The 20327-nt window shown below is 47.0% G+C and overlaps 1 protein-coding gene across 16 annotated transcripts in view; it reads right to left on the minus strand.

The window, feature by feature from the left end:
- Positions 1–20327, minus strand: part of ZNF618 (zinc finger protein 618) — a 147725-nt gene that overhangs the window by 24368 nt on the left and 103030 nt on the right. For 8 of the 16 annotated variants that reach the window (XM_085239102.1, XM_085239101.1, XM_085239104.1 and 5 more), the window contains 5 exons: positions 12848–12937; positions 11466–11501; positions 10636–10713; positions 9574–9663; positions 1883–2071 (listed from right to left, as the gene is read on the minus strand). In XM_085239102.1, coding sequence (XP_085095228.1) covers positions 1883–2071; positions 9574–9663; positions 10636–10713; positions 11466–11501; positions 12848–12937 — 483 coding nt within the window. Of the gene's footprint in view, positions 1–1882; positions 2072–9573; positions 9664–10635; positions 10714–11465; positions 11502–12847; positions 12938–13019; positions 20236–20327 lie in introns of those variants that run through there. The other 8 variants (XM_085239109.1, XM_085239099.1, XM_085239098.1 and 5 more) reach the window with 5 other exon arrangements.

A 20327-nucleotide genomic window follows, 5' to 3' on the forward strand; every position in this document is an offset into this window, starting at 1 on the left:
AACAGAAAGGAGAGGCCATATGTAACCAGCAAACCAGATGGCACAGTGGGAGCACAAAACCATGACAAGATGGGACTTGGCCAACCTACCCCTACAGAGACCTCGATTCAAATCCTGGCTTATGTCACAAGAGAAACTGAGGTGGAGGTTTCCAAAATTGTTTGTAAAAAATTTGCAGGGTGATTCTGTCCTCATCCCCAATCCTTTTTATTCTGCCATGTCTGGCTGTAAGAAAAAAACTGGTTTAATGCATCTTGGTGTATCCCCCTGCACGGAAGAGGGCAGCGGACACAAGTTCTCTCTCTCCTCTTTGTACCTGAATTGTCTGCATGTGAAACAAAACTCTCTGTAAAGGCAGAGTGCCAATCCACCAAGGGGCTGCAAATACTGTCAGTGGAGCGGTAATCCACCATCCCTGGTACCAGCCAGGCCCACATGGAGTGCCTCTAACTGCTGCACTTGGAAGGCATCCCTTTTGGAGACTGTCTTCCTGATAAGTGTAATGGTCAATGCATTTCTGCCAGAAATCCAGTATGCTGCTCAGATTGCATGTGTACAAGAAGCTGCCTTGAAAGACATCATGGAAGATACACTACCAGACAGATATGGTCAGACCCCCGGGCAGGTATTTGTTTCCTGAAGATCAATGTACCAGACTGAAGCATTGTGAGATTCCTTCCCACATACAGGAAGAGAACAGCTCGTTTTTTACCCAGTGTATTGATATACTTTTTGGTTAGAGAAGTGGGGGAAAAAGATGTCTGCTTGTATAAATCACTTTTTAGTTATTACTTAGATAAATCTGGACCCAGGTAACACCCAGTTAGGCTCCTTCTGCTTCTGAAAGAGACACAAGACTGGAAGAAGTCATCGCAAGTTTACGTAAAAATGACAGCAGTTCTTCAGCTTGACCACCTGAATTGGTTGAACGAGGCAGACCTCAAACCAGGACTCGAATCAAATACATTCTTAAGAGGTGCAGTAACAATATGGAAATTTGGGACCCACAAGCTGTAAGACAGGTGGCTCACTACAACATCTGGCAGCTGTGGATGTGTATGTCACCGAACAAAAGCTACTTGGTACAGCATCTTATGGCCTCTCCCATCTCTGCTCCTTGCATTTGTCCATGCCAAACATTTCCGGGGTTTTTAAGGAGCTCATTAATCATCCCTTCTTCTGCACTAAGACAGAATGTTCATCAACTGACCCCACAGATGTACCTGAGCAATTCCCTGCTGTCTGGACACATGAATGCTATGTCTTGTGTCCTATTTATTTTCTTTTTACATTTGATCTTGTTTGGAAGGATGGAACAGGGACTACAGGAGAATCTACCTTGAGTTTCCTGACACTTCTGCAATGGTTCCATCTCTGCCGGTGCCCAGCTTATCTCCCACTGGTTCCTGTAGGGAGTGGAGCACTGAGAAAACACCTGTACTCCATCTCACTTGCTAAGGCACAGGCCTAGCCCTGCAAATATCAGCTTGAAATGAAAACTAAAAACCAAATAAAGGTGAAAAAAAACCCAAACAACCCAACCCAAACCCCTGTACCTGACAAGCTAATAAAGCCAATCCTTGTCAGGAAGCTCTCCTCAGTTTGTGACACCAGGATTTGAAACAGGATTCTCTGCACCCTGTGGTTACTGCGATGCTTTAAAAAACAACAACTTGTCACTGGGTTATGAAGTCCTACTGCTGATCTAAATTTTTACTTATATTGTGCTAAGGATTTGAACCCCTCAGCTGCTTCTTGAAGTAACTTTCCAGGGACAGTCATGGATGGAGCAGACTGAGCCCGGGAAGGGTCAAAAGCCAACCCAGGACAGGGCTGGACACAAAGCAGTTAAGAAAGTTGATGGTAGAAAGGCAACTGGTACCTGTGATGGCCTTGCTTCCCGGGGATCCAGAATTTGGAGCGCGGAACATCTGGGACTGGGATGTCGGTGGGACACCGGGAGGGGTGCGGTGCAGGAGGGTGGAACATCGGTTTATTGAAGTCGGTGTTTTTTTGCTGGATTGGCTCCCCTGGGTCTTCACTGCCACGAAGAGTGGAGATCGAGAGAACTCTGGATATGAACACTCAGAACTAGTGCGTGGACAGTCAGTCAGCTCCCAGCTCGTGTGCCTTCTGGGAGGGTTCTTTCTAACAGCCATGCTCACGAATCCCTTGCATGGGGACCTGCAGCATCTGTGGATTCACTGATCCCACGTAACAAAATTGTTTTCCCCACTCACCCGAGGGGACAATTCTTGAAGTTTAGTTAGTTCCCTTCCACACCTTTAACTGCTATGTGACCAACCCATTCTTCCTGCAGTAGGAATCACCCCATCCACCTCCGAGTCCTCTTTGACTTCCATGGCCTGGCTGGGTGTATCTGCATCTTTGTGCTCCTTTTCTCTGTCAGGAAGAGACTGAACCTCAAGTGCAGGTTTCTCGTGTGCCAGCCAGAGCTCTGCACGGGGAGAAGCTTACACCTTTGTTCCTAGAGCCTTACACATATCCTAGAGATTCACAGCTACACTCCTTGTCTGTCTAACATAATACAAAGGAATGAATTACGAGGCAAGTCAGAAAAGGCCTTTTGGTCCCCATCTCCACACAAATGCTGGTGGCATGGAGAAATCCCAAGTATTACTGGGATATGCTCTTTGAATTGATCTGACCTACATTTTAGTCTCTGCAATGCACAGTGAGGATCACCAGGAATTTTTAATGCCAGAAGTCACACAAAAAAGCTTTGGGAGGACGGCCCTTTCTCTAGGCTCCAGGGGTTAAAAAAAAATTACAAAAATGGAGAAACAACCTAACAACTGCCTTCATTCCTCAGGGATTTCTTCCACTCAACTCTGAATACGGCTCCTGAAGCCAAGTGCCACTGCAACCATCTGCCAAGAAGCACTGAGGAACAGGGTTCACATTACTCCCAGCCAAAATTAATTAGCAGCAATTTCTATACTTGATAATTTGGGGTGCCTACAGCTGGAATAGATAACACCAGCACCTGCTAATCCTGTACTGTAACTCAGTAATTGAGCAGCTGTAAGCCACGCTCTGCCACAACAGCACAACAACCTGGGTAAGGAGAGAAGTCACAGCCTGGGAACAGACATATTTCCAAGATCATGAGACATTACAAATCTCACCTGTCCCTGCCAGTGGTCAGCAGCATGGCAGTGATGATGTCTATATTCAAAGCAACTTGCAAACAGATACTCAAAGGAAACATTTTTTTGCTTCATTTTATATGTCACAAGGCTCCAAGACGATATTCCTGTGTGTTTTAGTGTACTTCAACAGGAGAGTCTGCACTAGCCTTTCTCATAGCTTGGGTCAAGACACTTCTCTGCTTGCTCTCTTGCCAGCTGAATAGGCAAGACGCTTGCTTTTGGTTTCTGGACTTCATTTCTTCTCCATTTACTGTCAAATTGCCAGCAAGTATGTAGTCAGGTACGAAAATTTCCTGCTTATGTGTTGTCAAGTTTCCAGCAAGGCCCAGCCTCACAAATTGTTGATTCATCTCCCAGTTTATTCCAACTGAGAGAAGAAGCAATCAGCCATGTATCCAGCATCAGGAACAAACAGTCCTCACAGATCCTCTGCAATCCAGATACTGCTCCCTTTGTGAGATCTGAAGGAAGAAGCCTGAGTGATATGAAAGCCTCCAAAATGACTTCCTTCTCTTCCCATCTTCATCGAAAAGGATGTGGTGGCTTGTATCAGGAATGAACAGACTGACTGCCTGGTAGCATCCATCAGCAACCCGTGACGCAGCAGGAGATCTGGCTTTAGTCCTTTCACTCTCCAGCTGTACACTTCAAATTCACACCCCAGAGATAAGGCCACTCCATCTGACACATGGCACAGACAGAGTTTGAATCAGTGAGGCAAGATAGAGAAAAGAATATTAGTACTAGCAGTCTGGAGGATGCTAATAACTCACTGGAAAAATGTTTTACTTTAGCTCACCAGATGGCAAATTCCTTCTGAAGATTAAGCAACATTTGCAGAGCTGAGCACGTAGCTCCTCTGTTCTATTTTCAGTAAGAAGTCTTTGTCGTGGACCTCACTGCCTCGGGCCGATGAAAAAGCCAAGTTCAAGATATTTCCACAAATGAAAACACTGAATTGCTGAATGGTTACAAAAACCTCCTGCCTGACAATCTGCAGCAAGACTGGAGACAGCATTGTGGAGATCCTCTAATCGCTGCTATAGAACTTGTTCAGCTTTCTCAGAAAGCATCTCAGATGCTTTCCTAGTTGAAGGTGACACAATGAAGAAAGAAAGGGCACCAGAGGAGATTCAGGTGTTTGTGAGTCTCTACCACGTCAAAACTTAGTGAAGTACTGGCTTTTTATCCCTTTTTCTTATCAGTGACCTTGAGTAGCAGCCCAAACTTCATTCAAAGTTTTTAAGTGATCCAGCAGTTAGTAGAAAAAAGAAGCAACATAGAGGTCAAGTCTCACTGGATGATCTCCAGTCATTTGGTAAACTGTGATACAGGTTAGAATTAAAGGATAGAGGACTTCTCCCTGGCAGCGGAAGAAAAGAGTGTGGTGGTGGCAGTGCATGGTCATGATGATTGTAGAGGAGTCCCAGGGCAATGCTGTGGCTAAAATCTCTAAGGAACCCTTTGGGTATACCAACTAGGGCACTCCTAAAATGGATCAGGAAGATAACGTTAACTTTTTGTTCCTTCCCTGGACCCCACACTGGTGTGTGTCATTCACAGAAGTTGTTAATAGACTGGAGAACATTCAGATGAGAAGGGAAGAGGATAAATAAAGGACAAGAATAACAAACCTTCCACTGAAAATCTCAAGGCACTCACCTAGCTTATCTGGTCTCCATGAAGTGACTTGATGGCAGGCCATACAAAGTTCTAGCAATAACAGAACAGTGGTAGCTTGGTTCTCCTTCACCTATCAGACAAAGCTATAAAAAGATCCACTGCCTGAAAGCTACAGCTGGACAATAAGCCATCAAAGTAATTACCTTAACAGGCTGGCGTATTTTCTGTCCCTGTTAACAGCAAGACTGTCTTTCTCTCTAAAACAGGTTCTCAAACAATTAAGTCAAAGCAAGTCACAGCAGGCTTTAGTCCAGTCAGTTCAGAGATCAGTGGTCTCTCCTGGCTTTCCTGTCCTTGCTCAGAACATCAAGGTCTAAGAATAGCAAGCTGCAAGAGTAAAGGAGAAAATCTAGCAGACGTTTCAACATGTCTCCCTGGAAAACAGACAAATCCATACTGCCACAAAGCAACACCATAACAGAACAGGTTATCAGAGTCTCTGAGCAGCTTAGCATACCGCAGGTAGAAGTTTTCACTAATTTGTGTACCATATTTCTTCAGAAAGATCTTGCCAGGATGAATGGGAAATATGGCTAAAAATGTCATTCAGATGGTTCCACTGCTGCTGGAGAAAAATCTCTCTGTAATGGACATGATGGAAAGGGGTTCCTTAGCAATGGCCTGAAGCTCCGTACGTTAAGTGGAAACCTCTGCTATTGGAAACAGAACTTTCCACAGGAAAAAAACAGTCCTGAAATCTATCAGATTCTTCATGTGCTTCTTCATAAAAACATTTCTGTTGTGTAAGAAATTAAGGCACTTCAGGTTTAGAGAATGGGAAAAAAATCTGAATTCTCAAGTTTCGCTCAGTGAAATGGAGGAAGGAAAGACAAACAACTGGAATCTAATTTTTATTTTCTTGGTCAGGCAGGACCTGAGGGGGATACTAGACATACTACCACAAAGAACTGCTTTCCTTAGAAGAAAAAGCCCTGATGTCATCTATCTTTAAGAAACACTGCAAGTATTTGAACATTTCTTGATGAACAAATTGTATCCAGTGCTCTTCACAATAAGAAAAGTAACTGAGTGGTCAGGCTTGATGAATTTCCATGAGCACCTCAGGCATCAGCATGCAGGAGGTCTCCTCAGAAGCTCAGTATGACCACAGGGCTGGCAGGGCAGTGGTCTCATGAGACAGATTCCATCCCACAGCCTCAGCTGGGCAGGCACAGAGATGGCAGCCAGGTCAGCCAGGAGTCTGGGTCGTCAGGAAGGTTCTCGCTGATGAAGCACATCTGTGGTCAAGCTGACAGGTCAATTCACAGGTCAGAGGCAAGATCTGGTCTCATGAGGATCAGCAAGGTCAGACACAGCTCAGCAATCCTTAAGGAGGTCCAGGGCAATGGGACATGATTGAGGTAAAGCTAGGAAGTCGGGGTCTGATCAACAAGATCCACTGTCAGGCAGAGGCATGTCTACAACCAAGCTGGAGACTGATATCCCATAGGGTAGCACAGGCAGAGAGACTGACACAGCCGAGCTGACACTGGGGTTTGGTGTGTGAGTGGAGGCCTCACGTGAGGCTGCTCAGCGCCATCAAGACTTATTAGCACACTGGGACCTGCCATCACATCAGATTTTCATCCCAGAAGCAGTGGCCGTGGATAGCTGTGCAGACATCACAGCTCTCACCACATGCTTCTACTACTGTGGAGTCTGTTGTCATACCTGCAGTTACCAGGAAATCCTGGACTTAGGAAGATAAAACCTAACCTCAGAGGCTTTTCCAGCCTGTCCACATCCCTAACACACTAGGTTTTCTCTGCACTGTAAGCACAACATCCAAGAACATTTGCAGTAGCACAGTCACCTTCAAGTGTGGGACAACGAATATGCCTCCAATCCTACAAATCATTTTTTTTGGAAACAGCATCTGACCCCCTCCCCAGACTGAACAGATCTGTTGGCCAACAAAAACACTGTCAGTATCAATATTCTAAAAGAGTAACTACTCAGTTCTAGCTTTAGGAAAAAGGCCTATGTCCTCACTACCAAAAGAGGACTTCTGAAGGAGACATTTGGCATTAGCAATTCCAGTGACCCCCAAAGTAGAGTGCTTTGCCAGACAGCAGATATTGAGCAGCAATGACCAAAAATTATCCTGGAAAGCTCCAAAGACTCTGCAGGATGTAAGTCTTTGTTTTAGCCTCTTTTCAATAACTTTTAATCCATCATCACAAGAAAACAGAAAGACAGGCTCCGGAAGGGAAGTTTGTACTCCAGCAGAGAGACCTAAAAAGCTGGATTGGTGATACTGAAATGCATTCTTTATTCTAAGGCTAATTTTTCAGCATCTGCCATATAATCATGAGAGCACAGCCATGGTAAAGACAGAGTCTCAGCTTTACTTCCTGTGACTGCTGGGGGCTGAGAAAAGCCAGTCATGCACTGCATCAGAAACCAGGTGTTCACAGCTACCTCTCAGGACCTTGGTTTACAGGAGGAGCAAGGTGGGCCAGCCTGCCTGGGTGCTAATCACACCCTCTCCTGTATGCTCATCAGGTTTAGTGGTTTGTCACTGTAAATCATAAATCTTACTGGTCATGGCAACTAAGAGAGGGAAAAAAAAATGTAAAAAAAAAAAGGGAAAAAGTTTATAAGGAGGATTTAAACCTTATGGTAGTATTATCCTGATCTGCTCTTAAGTGACCTCTAAGTAAAAGTTACTTGCTTTAAGGACTGGACATGTTCTCTCTGTGACTGTTGGTCTAATCTGAAGTAGGGACAGGCTTTTTCTTCTTTGCAAAGGCTACTACACAAACAAACCAAGGTCCGAGAATGGCTCCAACCTCAGCATTCAAAACAATGTGCCACCTCCTCCAATACTTGTGACAACTGCCAAAGCCACACCTTCCTGCTTGACAAATCCCTCCCCTAGACAGTTGAGATCCTGACATTTTAGGGCTCAGGTTTTCACTCAGCAGCTCTCCTAACACTTGGTTTTCTGATTTCACCCAAATTACAGTTTCAGACTGTCCTGACTTACAGCAGCCAGATGACACACACTGAGCTCACAGCACAAGCCCTAAGCCTCATGTTGGGCAGATGACCCCATGACTGCACTCTGCACTGGAAGAAGTATCTCCATGGACCATTTGTATCTGCAGTCAGACCTGCACAGCCTGCTTCAGGCAAATTCCTCTCAAAGAGGAATGGCTGTTTTTCTTTTACAGGATAGCCTGGACTGGAACCAGCAGCTGCAGCCTATTATTACAGATGGCTGGGAGGAGGGACAGAGATCCTCAGTGATAAATCCCCTTGAAATGGGATGTACTGGGAAGACAGTGATCTGTTCTTGTGGAACAGAGATGCAGCATACACAAGCCACAGCACACTGCTCCTCAGCTAAACAACCACCATGTTTCTTTGATTATCTGCACATGGTGTCAGTGGGTCCATCTATTCTGTGAGATTGAGCTACTGCTCTTCACCTCCAGCAGCTTTTCCGAGCACCTGATGACACCCAGGTTAAGACTGCTATCTACCCTGGGAAGTGGAATTTGAGGGTGCAGGGATGTACAGACATAAGCACTGGGTTAACTCCCATGGAGGTAAGCAGATCAACTGGTGGCAGAGGTTTTCTATGCCCCACATCTTCTACCATCAAGCTGGTCTATCTCCATACTCCAGAGAAGCTACATGGGGGCTGTCAAGAGCCACCAGGCCTTGACCTACCTTCAAAGTAATGATCTGGTGGATTATGTTCCCAATTTATTTCTACGTAAGTCTAAAACTAAAGCTGCCTTATTACGATTACTTTAGAGCTCAACTGAAACTCGTTTTGGTGAGGAAGGAGTGTGCACTCCCTCTGCTGGCTGCAGATGAGCAGCTAACAAAATTGACTTAATCTAATGAGCTTGAGTTCATCCATCCCCATCACCAGCCAAAAAGCTGGCAGCCTGGCAAACATGGGCAAAAGACCAACTACGCTGGCTCACAGCACATGAACTGCAGCACAGCACAGGGCAATGCTATGAAAAAAGCATGAAGTTTAGGGGCAAAGAACTTCTCTGCATACTTTTAAAGCATCCTAAATCAGCACGTAGCAAGAGCTTCTCAACTATTTTTACTAGACTTATGCACTGAATTACACTTAATTGCTCCTTACAACTTCCCCTCTGTCTGGGGAGTGCAGACTGTAGTGTCCCTCCAGAGTGCAGATCGTAGTGTCGTGCAGTATGCTGAGAACTGCCTTTTCCCAAGCTCCCTGAAATAAATATTTTATTGCCTGTGATTTAGTAGCAAGCTGCCAAGGTAATTCACATGATTTTGAAAACCAGTTTGAACTTGCTGCCTGCAATAGTTTCTCAGAAGCTCCTAAGAAAGATGCTTCCCCACTAGGATGTGTGTTGATTACTTAGGGGAGGCTAGGAAAGTTCGTGCATCTCTTCGTAATGTACACTTTGGGCACTGGAGCTTTCTGTTAAGCAACAAAATAAAGTATCAAGCCCTAAGGAACACATGAAGAATGGCATGGGCTTTGGTAAAAGCTCAGTGACATCAGACACCTAACAGAAACAGGGTTCCTGTAGGAGATTCCAGCTCAGCTTTACAATGTCCTGGTCAGCACATGATCTGCAGTCTGCCAGCTGCAGCCCCACAGGGTCCAGTGGAAGGATCCACAAAATGATACACTCTCCTGGCAGCCCTCATCTTTATCACCAACCACTGCATATCATAGTCTGTAATGAAGGATTTCCAGCAGGATACTCACTAATAGGTGCATGCAGTGCCACGTGCTCTTGGTATGGAGTGTAGTATTTGTACTGCTTGCCACAGAATTCACAGGTATAATTGCCAGTTTCTGTGAAGATGAAATACATTAAAAAAAATCAGAAAGGAGTGCAGCAACCTCTCACAAAATCACTGACTTCTTGTCTCTTTACACAGAAAGTAGGCCAGGTGACAAAAAGAACACTAGAGCATTTTCCTCTTGCACTGGGAACTTAACTGCCCTATAATTGCCCTAAAATTCTTTTCCCAAAAAAGGCAGCAGTTAAAGCAAGTATCCACTGATGGACCAACTCCAGCAGAACTGAACAAGGTACAAGAGATTGTCTGAAATTGCAGCAGGTAAGTGTGTAAAGCAAAGGAGAGAATCCATTTTTAAAGTCTACACTACAAACAATTTTGTCTTCTATTTACAGATGGCATGTGATGCATGGACAACAGGGACAGTCAAATCAGGAAACAGAGTTGTCAAGTTCAAGTTTTAATTACAGAATGTTTATATTGGAATTGATTTCTCTTGCAATGAATTTTTCTGTGCCAATCTGTGTTTTGGGGGTACTTGACAAAATGGAGCAGCGTAACCACACACAGATACCTTCTGTTCCTGCCAGTGCTGGGAAGTACAGAATTGATAGTGAGCTGCAAGCTGAAGCAAAACCCAGGTTTCATCAACTGTATCCAAAATGGAGATGAATTTAGAGGACATAATTTGGTCCCTTTTTTGTTTCTCTTGGATGTGTTTGGTGAACCCACCACAGAGGCAGTGTGCATGCAAACACTGCCAACTCTGCCAATACACCTGAGGACCCTCTTTAATCACTACCACTTTGCTTTTCTCTTAAACTTTCTCCCTCTTCTCTTCGCAGAGCTCTTGAACACAAAACATCACGAAGCTGCACTCAGGGCCAGGACTGGTGATGGCTGGTGTTCACTTGGATGTAAAGGTATCTTTCACCATCCCTGAGGTCCCAACACCTTTGCTAATGCCAGATTTGAAACCCTTGTGCTTCCTCTTTTAGATATGAAGCTCTAAAATAACTCATACTTGGACCAATCTTCTGGAACGGTTCTGGCTCCTCCTCCTTCACTTCTTCTGCTGCTATGACGGCCTGGTCATAGGGGTCTGCAAGAGAACAGAACCAGAAAGAGAGCTGACAACACCCCCAGGTTTTCCTTCTACAGCTGCACAGGCACTCAATGCTCCTGCATCTGTAATGATATTTTGATCTGTAACAAGATTTTGAAACATGAATTACAAACCCAACGATCCCTCTGTCTGACTTGTCCTTCCTCCACCTCAGGTGCCCCAGGCAGATAACAAACCCCTTCCAGCCCAGTAACCTGACTTACAGATAGATAATGCGTTGGATTTTGCTTGAAGAAACACTGAACAGAGGCTGAGTTACCTTTTCTGATTTTCTTCTAGTGCATCTCCCACCTAATGATGTTTTAATGTCTGAAAGTGGGCACAGTAATGCAGAATGCCAGCAAGTCAGCTACCAGATACTGACCAGTGACTTTCTAACATCTCACAGCACAGCTCAAAGCAAATCAGTACCCAACCCACTTTATAAAGTAACTTAATTTATGCCTTGGACGAGTCACTAAATCACCTGAGACATGGAATACCTGCTTCTTTGATTTTTCAGAAGCCTGATCAATTGTATTTATAACAAAAGCCTGGGATCTACTAGGGCTGGGCATTAACCTATGGGGTGTACATGTCAGGGAGGAACAGAGGATGCTTTTCTCCCACTGCAATCAGTGACAAAACTCCCTGGACTCTTACAAGTGTAGAGTCAGACCTGCTGTGCTTGAACTACTGAATGCTTGAAAAGGTTTGTGAAATAAAGCACACGAAGGATCTCAGCTTACCTGCCCGGTTTTCTGGGGCCCCTTCCACACTAAAAACTAACACAGAATAGAAAAAGGAGGGGAAGAAACAAAAGAGAAATTAAATCCTCTGAAATGGCCGTGTTTTCCTCCTGTACTTCACGCACCGCTTCAGCATGTTTCAGCCCCACTGAATACACCAGGCTCTGTGCCCCAGTCCCTCTTCTTCCCATCAGCATCCACACAGGAACTATTTGAGCATGCCCAGCCCTAAAATACAAAGATTCTCATGGCCTTTGTTCTGACATGGACACAGCCCGATGGGAAGTTCAGATGCACTCCAGCTTCACACTTGTGTTTGCTGACACACATCTGGTCCCTGGGTGGAGCCATGATGGACACTGGCTTTGCAAGAAACAAGTGGAAACTATGTCCAAAGCCCTCTCATAAGCCTAGCCAGAGCTCCCTGAGCCACAGCTCTGCAGGTATTTCTGACAGGAGCAGACACGTCTGTCTCACAGCAACTTTTAGCCCACCGGGTTTAATTCTGGTAAGTATGTGGCAGTGGTACTGCAAGAGAGCACGTGCTGCTCTTTGAGCACATTTAGGCAGGAAACCTTTTTGGATAGCACTTATTTGTAAAAAAAAAACCCACTTGTTTTTTTGAGATGCTCCAGCTAACTGAAACCTCCTGCCAAGCCTCCCTCCCTCCTCTGCCAGGTGAGGAGCAGCACCAACAGGCTGCCAGCACGTGCAGCGAGGGTTTGCAGCAGCTGTGGGCTCCATGTCAAGGGGTTTCAAATGCCCTGCAAGCACAGGCAGGCAAATGAAAGACAGTATGTTGCTGTTTCTATTCCATCAAGTATAGAAAACATGAAACAAAGTGCTTCTGGAGGAGGGCGTCTGCTTCTGTTGGATTGTTACTGCCTTGACCACATCCAAATTTGCATAGGAAGCACTGGGCTGAACAGCATCAGGTCACTACCACAGTAATTAACAAGAATGAAACAATATTTCTCAACCCTGAAACATTGCTTGTCACAGAGGAGCACGCTAGGAACAAACCTGTGAAGTAAGAAACCAACAGGCAACCAACCCTTGCCTAGCCAGCAGCCAAACTGACCTTGGGGCACTCAGCAATAAGACACACATCTTAATCATAAACAGGGACAGAGACAGGGGACTGCAAGGACCGCAGGTCCCAGCAGAGGGTGTTGATTTGATGCACGCAGAGAAAGGAGCCCAGCAGCCCTCTCCCTGCAGAGCACGAGGACTGTGCCTCCCCTGACAAAGGCAAGCAAGGGATGCTGCGACACATCCACACGGCTGGGCTGCGAGGTCCTGCAGGATCACATCTGGCCTTCATCACATGGCACTGATGTCTCATTCTAGTTTAGGTATCTAAGCATTAAAACAGTACTCACCATCCACAGCATGCAGGTCTCTGTGCTCTTGGAAGCAGCTATAATATTTATATTTTTTCCCGCAAATGTCACACGTGTACCTAAAGTTGTCTGCAGGAAGAAGAAAAAAGGTCACTTCAGAAACCTTCAATTAAAAGGCAAGTGCTCCAGACAACACTGCTCAGTCACACACCCCACGCTGTTACATCCATCCCACGTGGATGCCCTGTGGAATTCCTCAGGCTCGCAGACAGCCGCTGCTTCACACTGACGCTGGTGAGCACCGCGCTCACATTCTGCATTTCTGTTTCACAGTCAGGCAGCATTGCTCTCCGGTGAAGCCCCATAGGACCTCACAGCAGGTCCTGCTGAAATCTCCTTTAGAAGCACTGGGTCACAGTACAGACAGGATGGGATGAACTGGCAGAACTGAACTCGAAGCCTAGGTATGTGCTGTGAGGAGCCAAAGTCAGAACACGCCACCTAAATGCAGGGACTGGCTGTGTGCCTGCTCCTACTATGCCTGGCTCCCACTGCTGCTGCCAACCACTTTCTACCTGCACCCAGGGTCCTGTATGAGCACGCTGGAACAAACACAAGAGAGAGTTGCAATTCCAAGTACCAGGGGCAGCAATCTGCTCAACGATGGGACCAAGTGAGCCTGGTTCTGTGTCTGTACCTACATCCTCTTTGTTCACCCCACCCCAACAACAGTTCCCTTCCCCTTCATCACAGTTATCCCACTGCTCTTTGGTTTCTGCTCCCTCATCTCAGCCCCTTCCCACATCTCCACCCAGCTGCAGTCCTGTGCTGCCCCGTGTCCCTGTGTGCACTCACACAGGTGGGCTGGTTCCATCCCTGCACAAACCCTGTCCCTGTTACAGATCAGAGTAAGACATCTTCAAAAAGGGAGTTTTGTTCTCCTTGCCATTGCTCTGAGGAGCAATGCAGCAAGATTTGCAGCAGGCTGTGGTGCCACTGAGTTGGGACAGTGACTTCCTGCAGGACCCTGGAAACACTGGGGAGATGCTGCCAGCATGGCTCCAAGGGAACAAAACGCTGAGCAGAGCTGTACCAACCCTAACACATGCTCAGCTCTCTGTCAGAGTCCCTGGGCCTGGCCACATCAGGCTGGGGAGGGGAAGCCAGACACACAAAGATCTCAGGATGCTCTGTTCTGCTCTGACTGGGACAATGAAAATCTCTGGTTCAGATACTGTGCCTATGTAAGAAGAAAATCAGAGCAGAGGAGCCATACCCCGAGAACATCTCTGATGGTCAGTTTGGCAAGGTTCTTCCATCTCCTGGTATCAGCCTCATGCCCTCACCCCCAGGCAGCCACTCCGTGCCATCTGCAGTGCTGTCTCCGCAGCGGCCACAGCAGCTGACAGCCCCGACAGCTGGCCTGTTACGAGCACAGCACATCAGCCTGAGCAGCTACAAAGCATCCTAAAACTAAAGGGCTGCACCTGACAGCAGAAGCGAGCCAGGGCTGTGCACATTCACTACTGCAGCCCTGCAGCCCCACTGTCTGCACTCGTGTACATCAGAGAACCAAAGTGTTGTTTGCTCTTATCTGCTCCACACTACATTCAAATGCACTGGAGTATGTATATTAAGTCACCTTTTATTTTACTTGTCTGACATTTATCTACATCAGAGATATGAATTTAAAGCTCACATGCACTGATACAGTCTAACCATGGACTTGGTTTCACGGTCCAACTTGGGGTTGCAGCACTACGTGAAGTTTCACTTCCCAGTCCTCACTTGGCAGAATGGAAGTAGAGCTACAGCAATGTGTGGGAGAACAACACCAAATACACCAGGTGTTCAACAGCTGGGCACTGGAACTTTGATTCTGCTACCAGAAAATATTTTTATCTTAATTAGAGCAGAGCAATGCAAGCCAGACAAAAAGGATTTTTTAAAGTCCAGGGTGAAAAAGTGAGACAGAGCTCAGATGAACAGAGCAAGATGCAAAGGACCCACTGCTTCAGGACGGAGAGAAGCAAAACAACAGCGTCCAAGTGATAGAAGCACAAGGAGTCACTGCAACGATACATCTAATTACAGCTCATCAGTAATCTCACACAATCTCCTTCTGTGGTCACACAATGTGCAGAGGGTCTTAATCTACCCAGGGCCCTACGTGACAACAAAGGGACTCTAATGATTCCTAGTGACTACCTGTGTACCCGCTGTGAAAATATACAGTCAATTATGAGCAGAGAAAATTCATAACGAGTCATCAGTAATCAGTCCCACATCACTGGGTTCCCAAAGACAAGAAGCCAACCTCCTTCTCGAAGACTAATGAGCCATGCAGCAGATAACTGAACTCTAATTCTTCAGAGGAGTACCTGATGTCGAACACTTTCAATATCTCTGTTTGGAGGAGGAAAACTGCTACAGCCTTAGCTTGGAAGCAAAGTGCTCGATAATCACAGTCGATGGAAGAAAATGAAAGGAAAGGCTGGGCACACCACGGCACTGGGGTAGCAGCTCACAGGTCCAACAGGCACAGCAAAGCACAGCTCCTGTAACTCGGGACGGCACTGCAGGGCTGGGCCTGACTGGGTGATCACCTCCTCCTCTGGGCAGCGTGGGGAATGAAAGCACACACCAGGTGCAGACCAGAGCAGGGTTTGGTTCGCTCTGTTAGGGGACTGCTTTCCCTAAGGAAGAACAACCTTCATTTTGATAAGTGAGAATTTGTTCCAGCTGGTATTGGTACTAAGCTGTTTCTCTCTGTGTCACGGAGATAACACTCAGCAAGCAGTGCCAAGTCGCAGATACGAGGAGCAATGCAGAGAGCTCAGCAGCAGGCTGCTGGTGTGGAGTGAAGCTTCCCCCTCTCTGAGCAGCAGTTACTCTTGCAGGGCTGCTCCACAGTTCCAAGCTGTACCCAATAGAGCTGTCATTGCTGGCAGCTCAAAGACACCTCCTGTGCTCCTTGCAGGCACAACAGCTTCCTTAGCAAGAAGCTCAGTGAGCACAACCAGCCTGCATGTGCTGCTGGACAGCTTCTAACTGATACCACGTATCCTGCACCAGGCAGGGTAGGATCCAGCCTGGGTGCCGTACCTGCGATACACAGCAGCATAGCTGCCAATGGGAAGAGCTACAAGAGACTCTTCAGGTTCACTGCCTTTGCTTATGGCTGATTTTGTTGATTACTGTTTAGGTGACAGTCCAGCATCCCCGCTGCAAGCTGAGCAAGCACCACATTACACTGCTACAAACCTAGTTTGAAAACATTGAAAAGTCATCCAGTTTAAAAAAACAAAAACAAAAAACACAAAAAACCACAACAAACTCCAGCAAATACAATTCCTCCTTCGTGCTCATGAGTCTTTCAGAAGGGAGCAGGATTCAGGAGGAGCTGCAGCATGACAGCCCTATACCTGCAGTCAGGTGCCATGGAATGCACACACCGAAGGGCAGCATCACCTCCCCAAAAAGGGCCACATTACAAAGCAGCTCCTCAGATGTGAAGGGCTGGCATACGAACACAGCAAACAGGCTTTGCAAGCACCCCAGCTCTGGGATCAGAAGGCACTTTCAACCACTTTGTTTGCAGTACAAGCCAGGGAACGCGCTGCTCGCCGCCTGCCTGCAGGGCTGCTGCTGGCAGTGCTGTCGTGTGGTCTGTGCTCAGCAGTGACTCGTGGCTCCTGAAACACTGCCCCAGGGAGCAGCAGCCAGGCCATCTTTCTTCCCAGACGCAGCGTTGAACAGTCTGAGATCTTTTAGCTGTTTTGCTTCAGATATCCAGCAGAGAAAAAAACACATATTTCATTTTGACAGGAAAGAGGGTGGGCAGAAAGCACGTGCCCAGCGGTGGCAGGCAAAAGAAGAGACTCTGTTCCTCAGGGCACTTGGCCCAGGACCTCCGGATTCTGCTGCTGTAGAAACCCAGAAGGGAACAATAGCAATCAGACTTGTTGAAAGGTCAGGACTTCTGTATCGCAAGCTAAAAATACTGATCAATTAAATCGCCCTCAGCGCAGGAGTCTGAGACCACACAAAGCGTACAAACTCAAATTTCCACTGGGCTGCGAGCTCTGCACAGCATCACAGAAACCCAAACTGGAAACAGTTACACAGATCATCCAGATGACAGCCTTGCAAGGATGAGATCACGCTGCCTGCTGAGCGGCGGAACGGGATCTCGGCACAGCAGGCTGCGGGGCTGCCCAAGGCCTTCCCACAGCCAGCAATAAGCTTTGCCTGCCCCAGAATCACATTCACCTTCGGCATGGAAGAAGCCACAGAAGCGACCTGCCACGGGAGCTCTCACAGCAAACCAGGCACTTTGCAGAGACTCCTCAAACTTAAGTGATTCCACCCTCAGGGAGCACAGCACAGACAGCTGTGCGTTTGGGACAGCCTCCAAATGTGGAAATGCAAAACCAGTGAACAGAAGTTACAACAGCCTGCTGAACTGCTGCTGGAATCCAGCAGTGCTCCAAGCTCCCGGTGTGCAAAAACCCAGCAGTGTGTAAGGAAAAGAGGGCAATCTGCACAGTACTGCAGCATTACCTGCCCTGCTCCTCCTTCCCAGCAGGAGGTTTGGGAATGATGAGGGAAGCACTAATCCTCAGGAATCCCTCAGGATTCCCCAGGAACGCCAAGGCTGCCCGAGCTCTTCATAAAGCCCAGCAACATCCCTGCCAGGGGAGGCAGCTGGATTTCTTACAGCTAAGCCTGCTGCAATGGGTTGAGCTGTCAACTCTACGAGGTTGTGATGCTGCTTTCAGAGTGAGGTCTCTATGACAACGAAGTGACAGCACCGCCCTCCAGCCAAGGCCGTGGGTTGTGGTCAGTCTGTGAGACACTGCTGCCTGGTATCACATCCCTGGAAAGCTGCAGGCAGATGCTGGAGTGCTGAAGTGTCCTGCTGGTGGTGAATGAAGCGGGCTGGTGAGAGGGCTGGGTAGGACACACCTGAACATCGTCTTTCCTGGGATATCTGCTGCACTGAAAGGAACAAGAACCAACTCTCCACTGAGGTCCAAAGCCACCATGACTAAGCCACCTGGTGCAAACAAAGCAACAGGAAATACAGGAATTTTCTGAGGTATGTTCTGCTTGTCCACCACTGGAGAACACCTTTCTGAGCTGTGTCCAACACACGGATGACCTGAGCAGTATCCCTAAAGAAGACCCACTGTACAGCTACCGTCTCCTTAGAACAGAGCCAGAGAAAAGCCATCTGGGACCCTCACTCATTTCTGTGGCACAAAGACAGCTCAGAGAGAGGTTTCTACTGACTTTCAGAAGCCAGATGGGCACATGGAAAGACAAGGTGACATTTATGGCTTCCTCAGCTTGCAGGAGATTTCCCAGGCAGATTCAAGGCAGTTCCTTTGACCTTCCCCTCGGCATCTTTAGGAGCTCCCTTCTAGATACCAGACTGGCAGTGGGAAGAGAGCAATGCCTGCTCCCTGCCCGCAGCCCTCCCTCCACTCCTCACTCCAGCACTGCAGTCGGGAGCTTTATACCTGACATTTTACAGCCAAGGAGAGAATTGCCAGTAAAATCAGTGGCAAGCTGTTACACAGAGCTCGATTCAAAGGTGTCTAATGGCAAAAATTCCTTGGAAAGCCCAAAGTCAGCAGCAATCCCGCAAGGGGATTAAAGTATCCCAAGTTATATTAGTAAAGATTAAATAATCATAAAATCCAGAAACTTGGAAAGGAGAGAATTCCTCACACACAAAGGCTCCTACGGCTCCAGCTCCTAAGTTGGGGGTTAGGAAAAATCCTTCCCTGTGGGCTATTCCAAGATCACTCATTTCATGACCACTTCCTTCCTTCCCATGAACGTTTGGCCTCTGTCACAGCAGACATTTAGGCACACGTTGGCCTGGCCTAGCATGGCACTTCCCATGCCTCCCAGCAGGGCTCCTAAGCGACAAGCCAAGAAGAAGGCAGTCACAAAGCTGCAGGCAGCCAGGCCACCCTCAACCAGGCAGGCTGTGAGCTGCAGGCAGGCACAGGGCTCAGCAGCTGATTTCACCTTACAGCACTTGGCAGGCTGCTTGCAAGTCAGCGGGCAGTGAATCCTCTGAATTCCTGATGCTTTATCCAACCACACATCACCCGAATAGTCAGCACGATGGATATTCCTGTACTGTGCATCCAGGGCTGGATGTAATCCTCCCAGGTGTGGGAACCCAACGCCAGACTAGCAGGACATTCTGTACAGTGTGGAATTATCCCAAATCCACTGCTGACAGCCAGCCAGCCCCTTCTTCATCACAGTGATGGTCACACTGGGGGTGGTGGTTTCCCTCACCTTCCAGGAAGGATGGAGCTCTGGGCTGCGCTCACTGGATGGACAGACAGAAAACTCTTCCCAGGAGCTGCCTGGCTGCTGCACGTCAGTGTGTTTCCTTCTGCACTTAAAAGTACACTGAAGTTGAATCAAAACAGACGGCAAGTATCAGCAATATAAAGTGAAAATATTATGGCATTTTGCAATTATCCCCAAATCAGCATTACGAACAGGATGTTCGGATTCCGTGCCACAAATCAGACATGCCAGACAATATAATTAACGCCAGCAGATCGAGTTCTGTGCTTATTTCATTCTGGTGTCAATTCGGGCAGTGCCGGATCCTTTTCCATTTAAATTTAAACACTGAGTGTAAGTGAAAGAATGTTGCAAAGAGAGCGCTGATGTTCTCCTACCAGAAACTCAACAAGGAACAGCATCCATTCTGCATAACAACAACAGGTGCACTTGTACACACCTCACCTGTTGATGCAATTATATTTCTTTTTTCTTTGCACTAACACGGATGCTGAACTCCCACCACAAGTGCAAAATTCAATTCAGCCCGTATTACGGAATTGTGCAGAAGATACAGTCAGAGCCATTTTATTGTGAACTCCTTTGAAATCAGAAGGTTTGGCTGAGAAGTGCATTGCTCGTCTGCTCACAACTGCCCAGATTAAACGATGCAGCACGAAGGGTTGCATGAACGAAAACAAATCTCAGGTTGACTTTTTTCCTACTCATCTGTCCTTGATTAGAAATGTTGTTACTGTGATTTCCAGATGGGGACTCACAGTTTCCAAAGTGGAAAGGAAAAGTGATAGTTAAATGACTGAGCAGCCCTGAAGAAGAGACCTTAAACTTCATACTGGGAATGAAGGAAAGCCTTCTCTCTACAACTGTCCAAGATCATTTGGAGATCTAACCTTTATGCTTAGGTTGAAAGGAGGAAATCTTAAGAATGCAATCCTTGCATTGTTCTGCCTTTCCTGGTTACCAAGACCCTTAAAAGTGAAAATCCTGAGCGTGAGGCAGGCTGGTCACACAGCAGTGCAGTCTGCTGCACCTCCTGGCTTACACCTGACTGGGATGATGCTCAATACCTTTCAAAGATACTTAAAGTAAGAGTTTTGTGTGCTATTCTGCTAGAATGTTGTTGAAATGCTCAGCAGAGAAAGGGGCAGGCTGAAAGAATTCGGAATAATTAATGCACTGA

The sequence above is a fragment of the Meleagris gallopavo genome, chromosome 19, assembly GCF_905368555.1.
Source record: "Meleagris gallopavo chromosome 19, MGAL_WU_HG_1.1, whole genome shotgun sequence".
Classification (NCBI taxonomy): domain Eukaryota; kingdom Metazoa; phylum Chordata; class Aves; order Galliformes; family Phasianidae; genus Meleagris; species Meleagris gallopavo.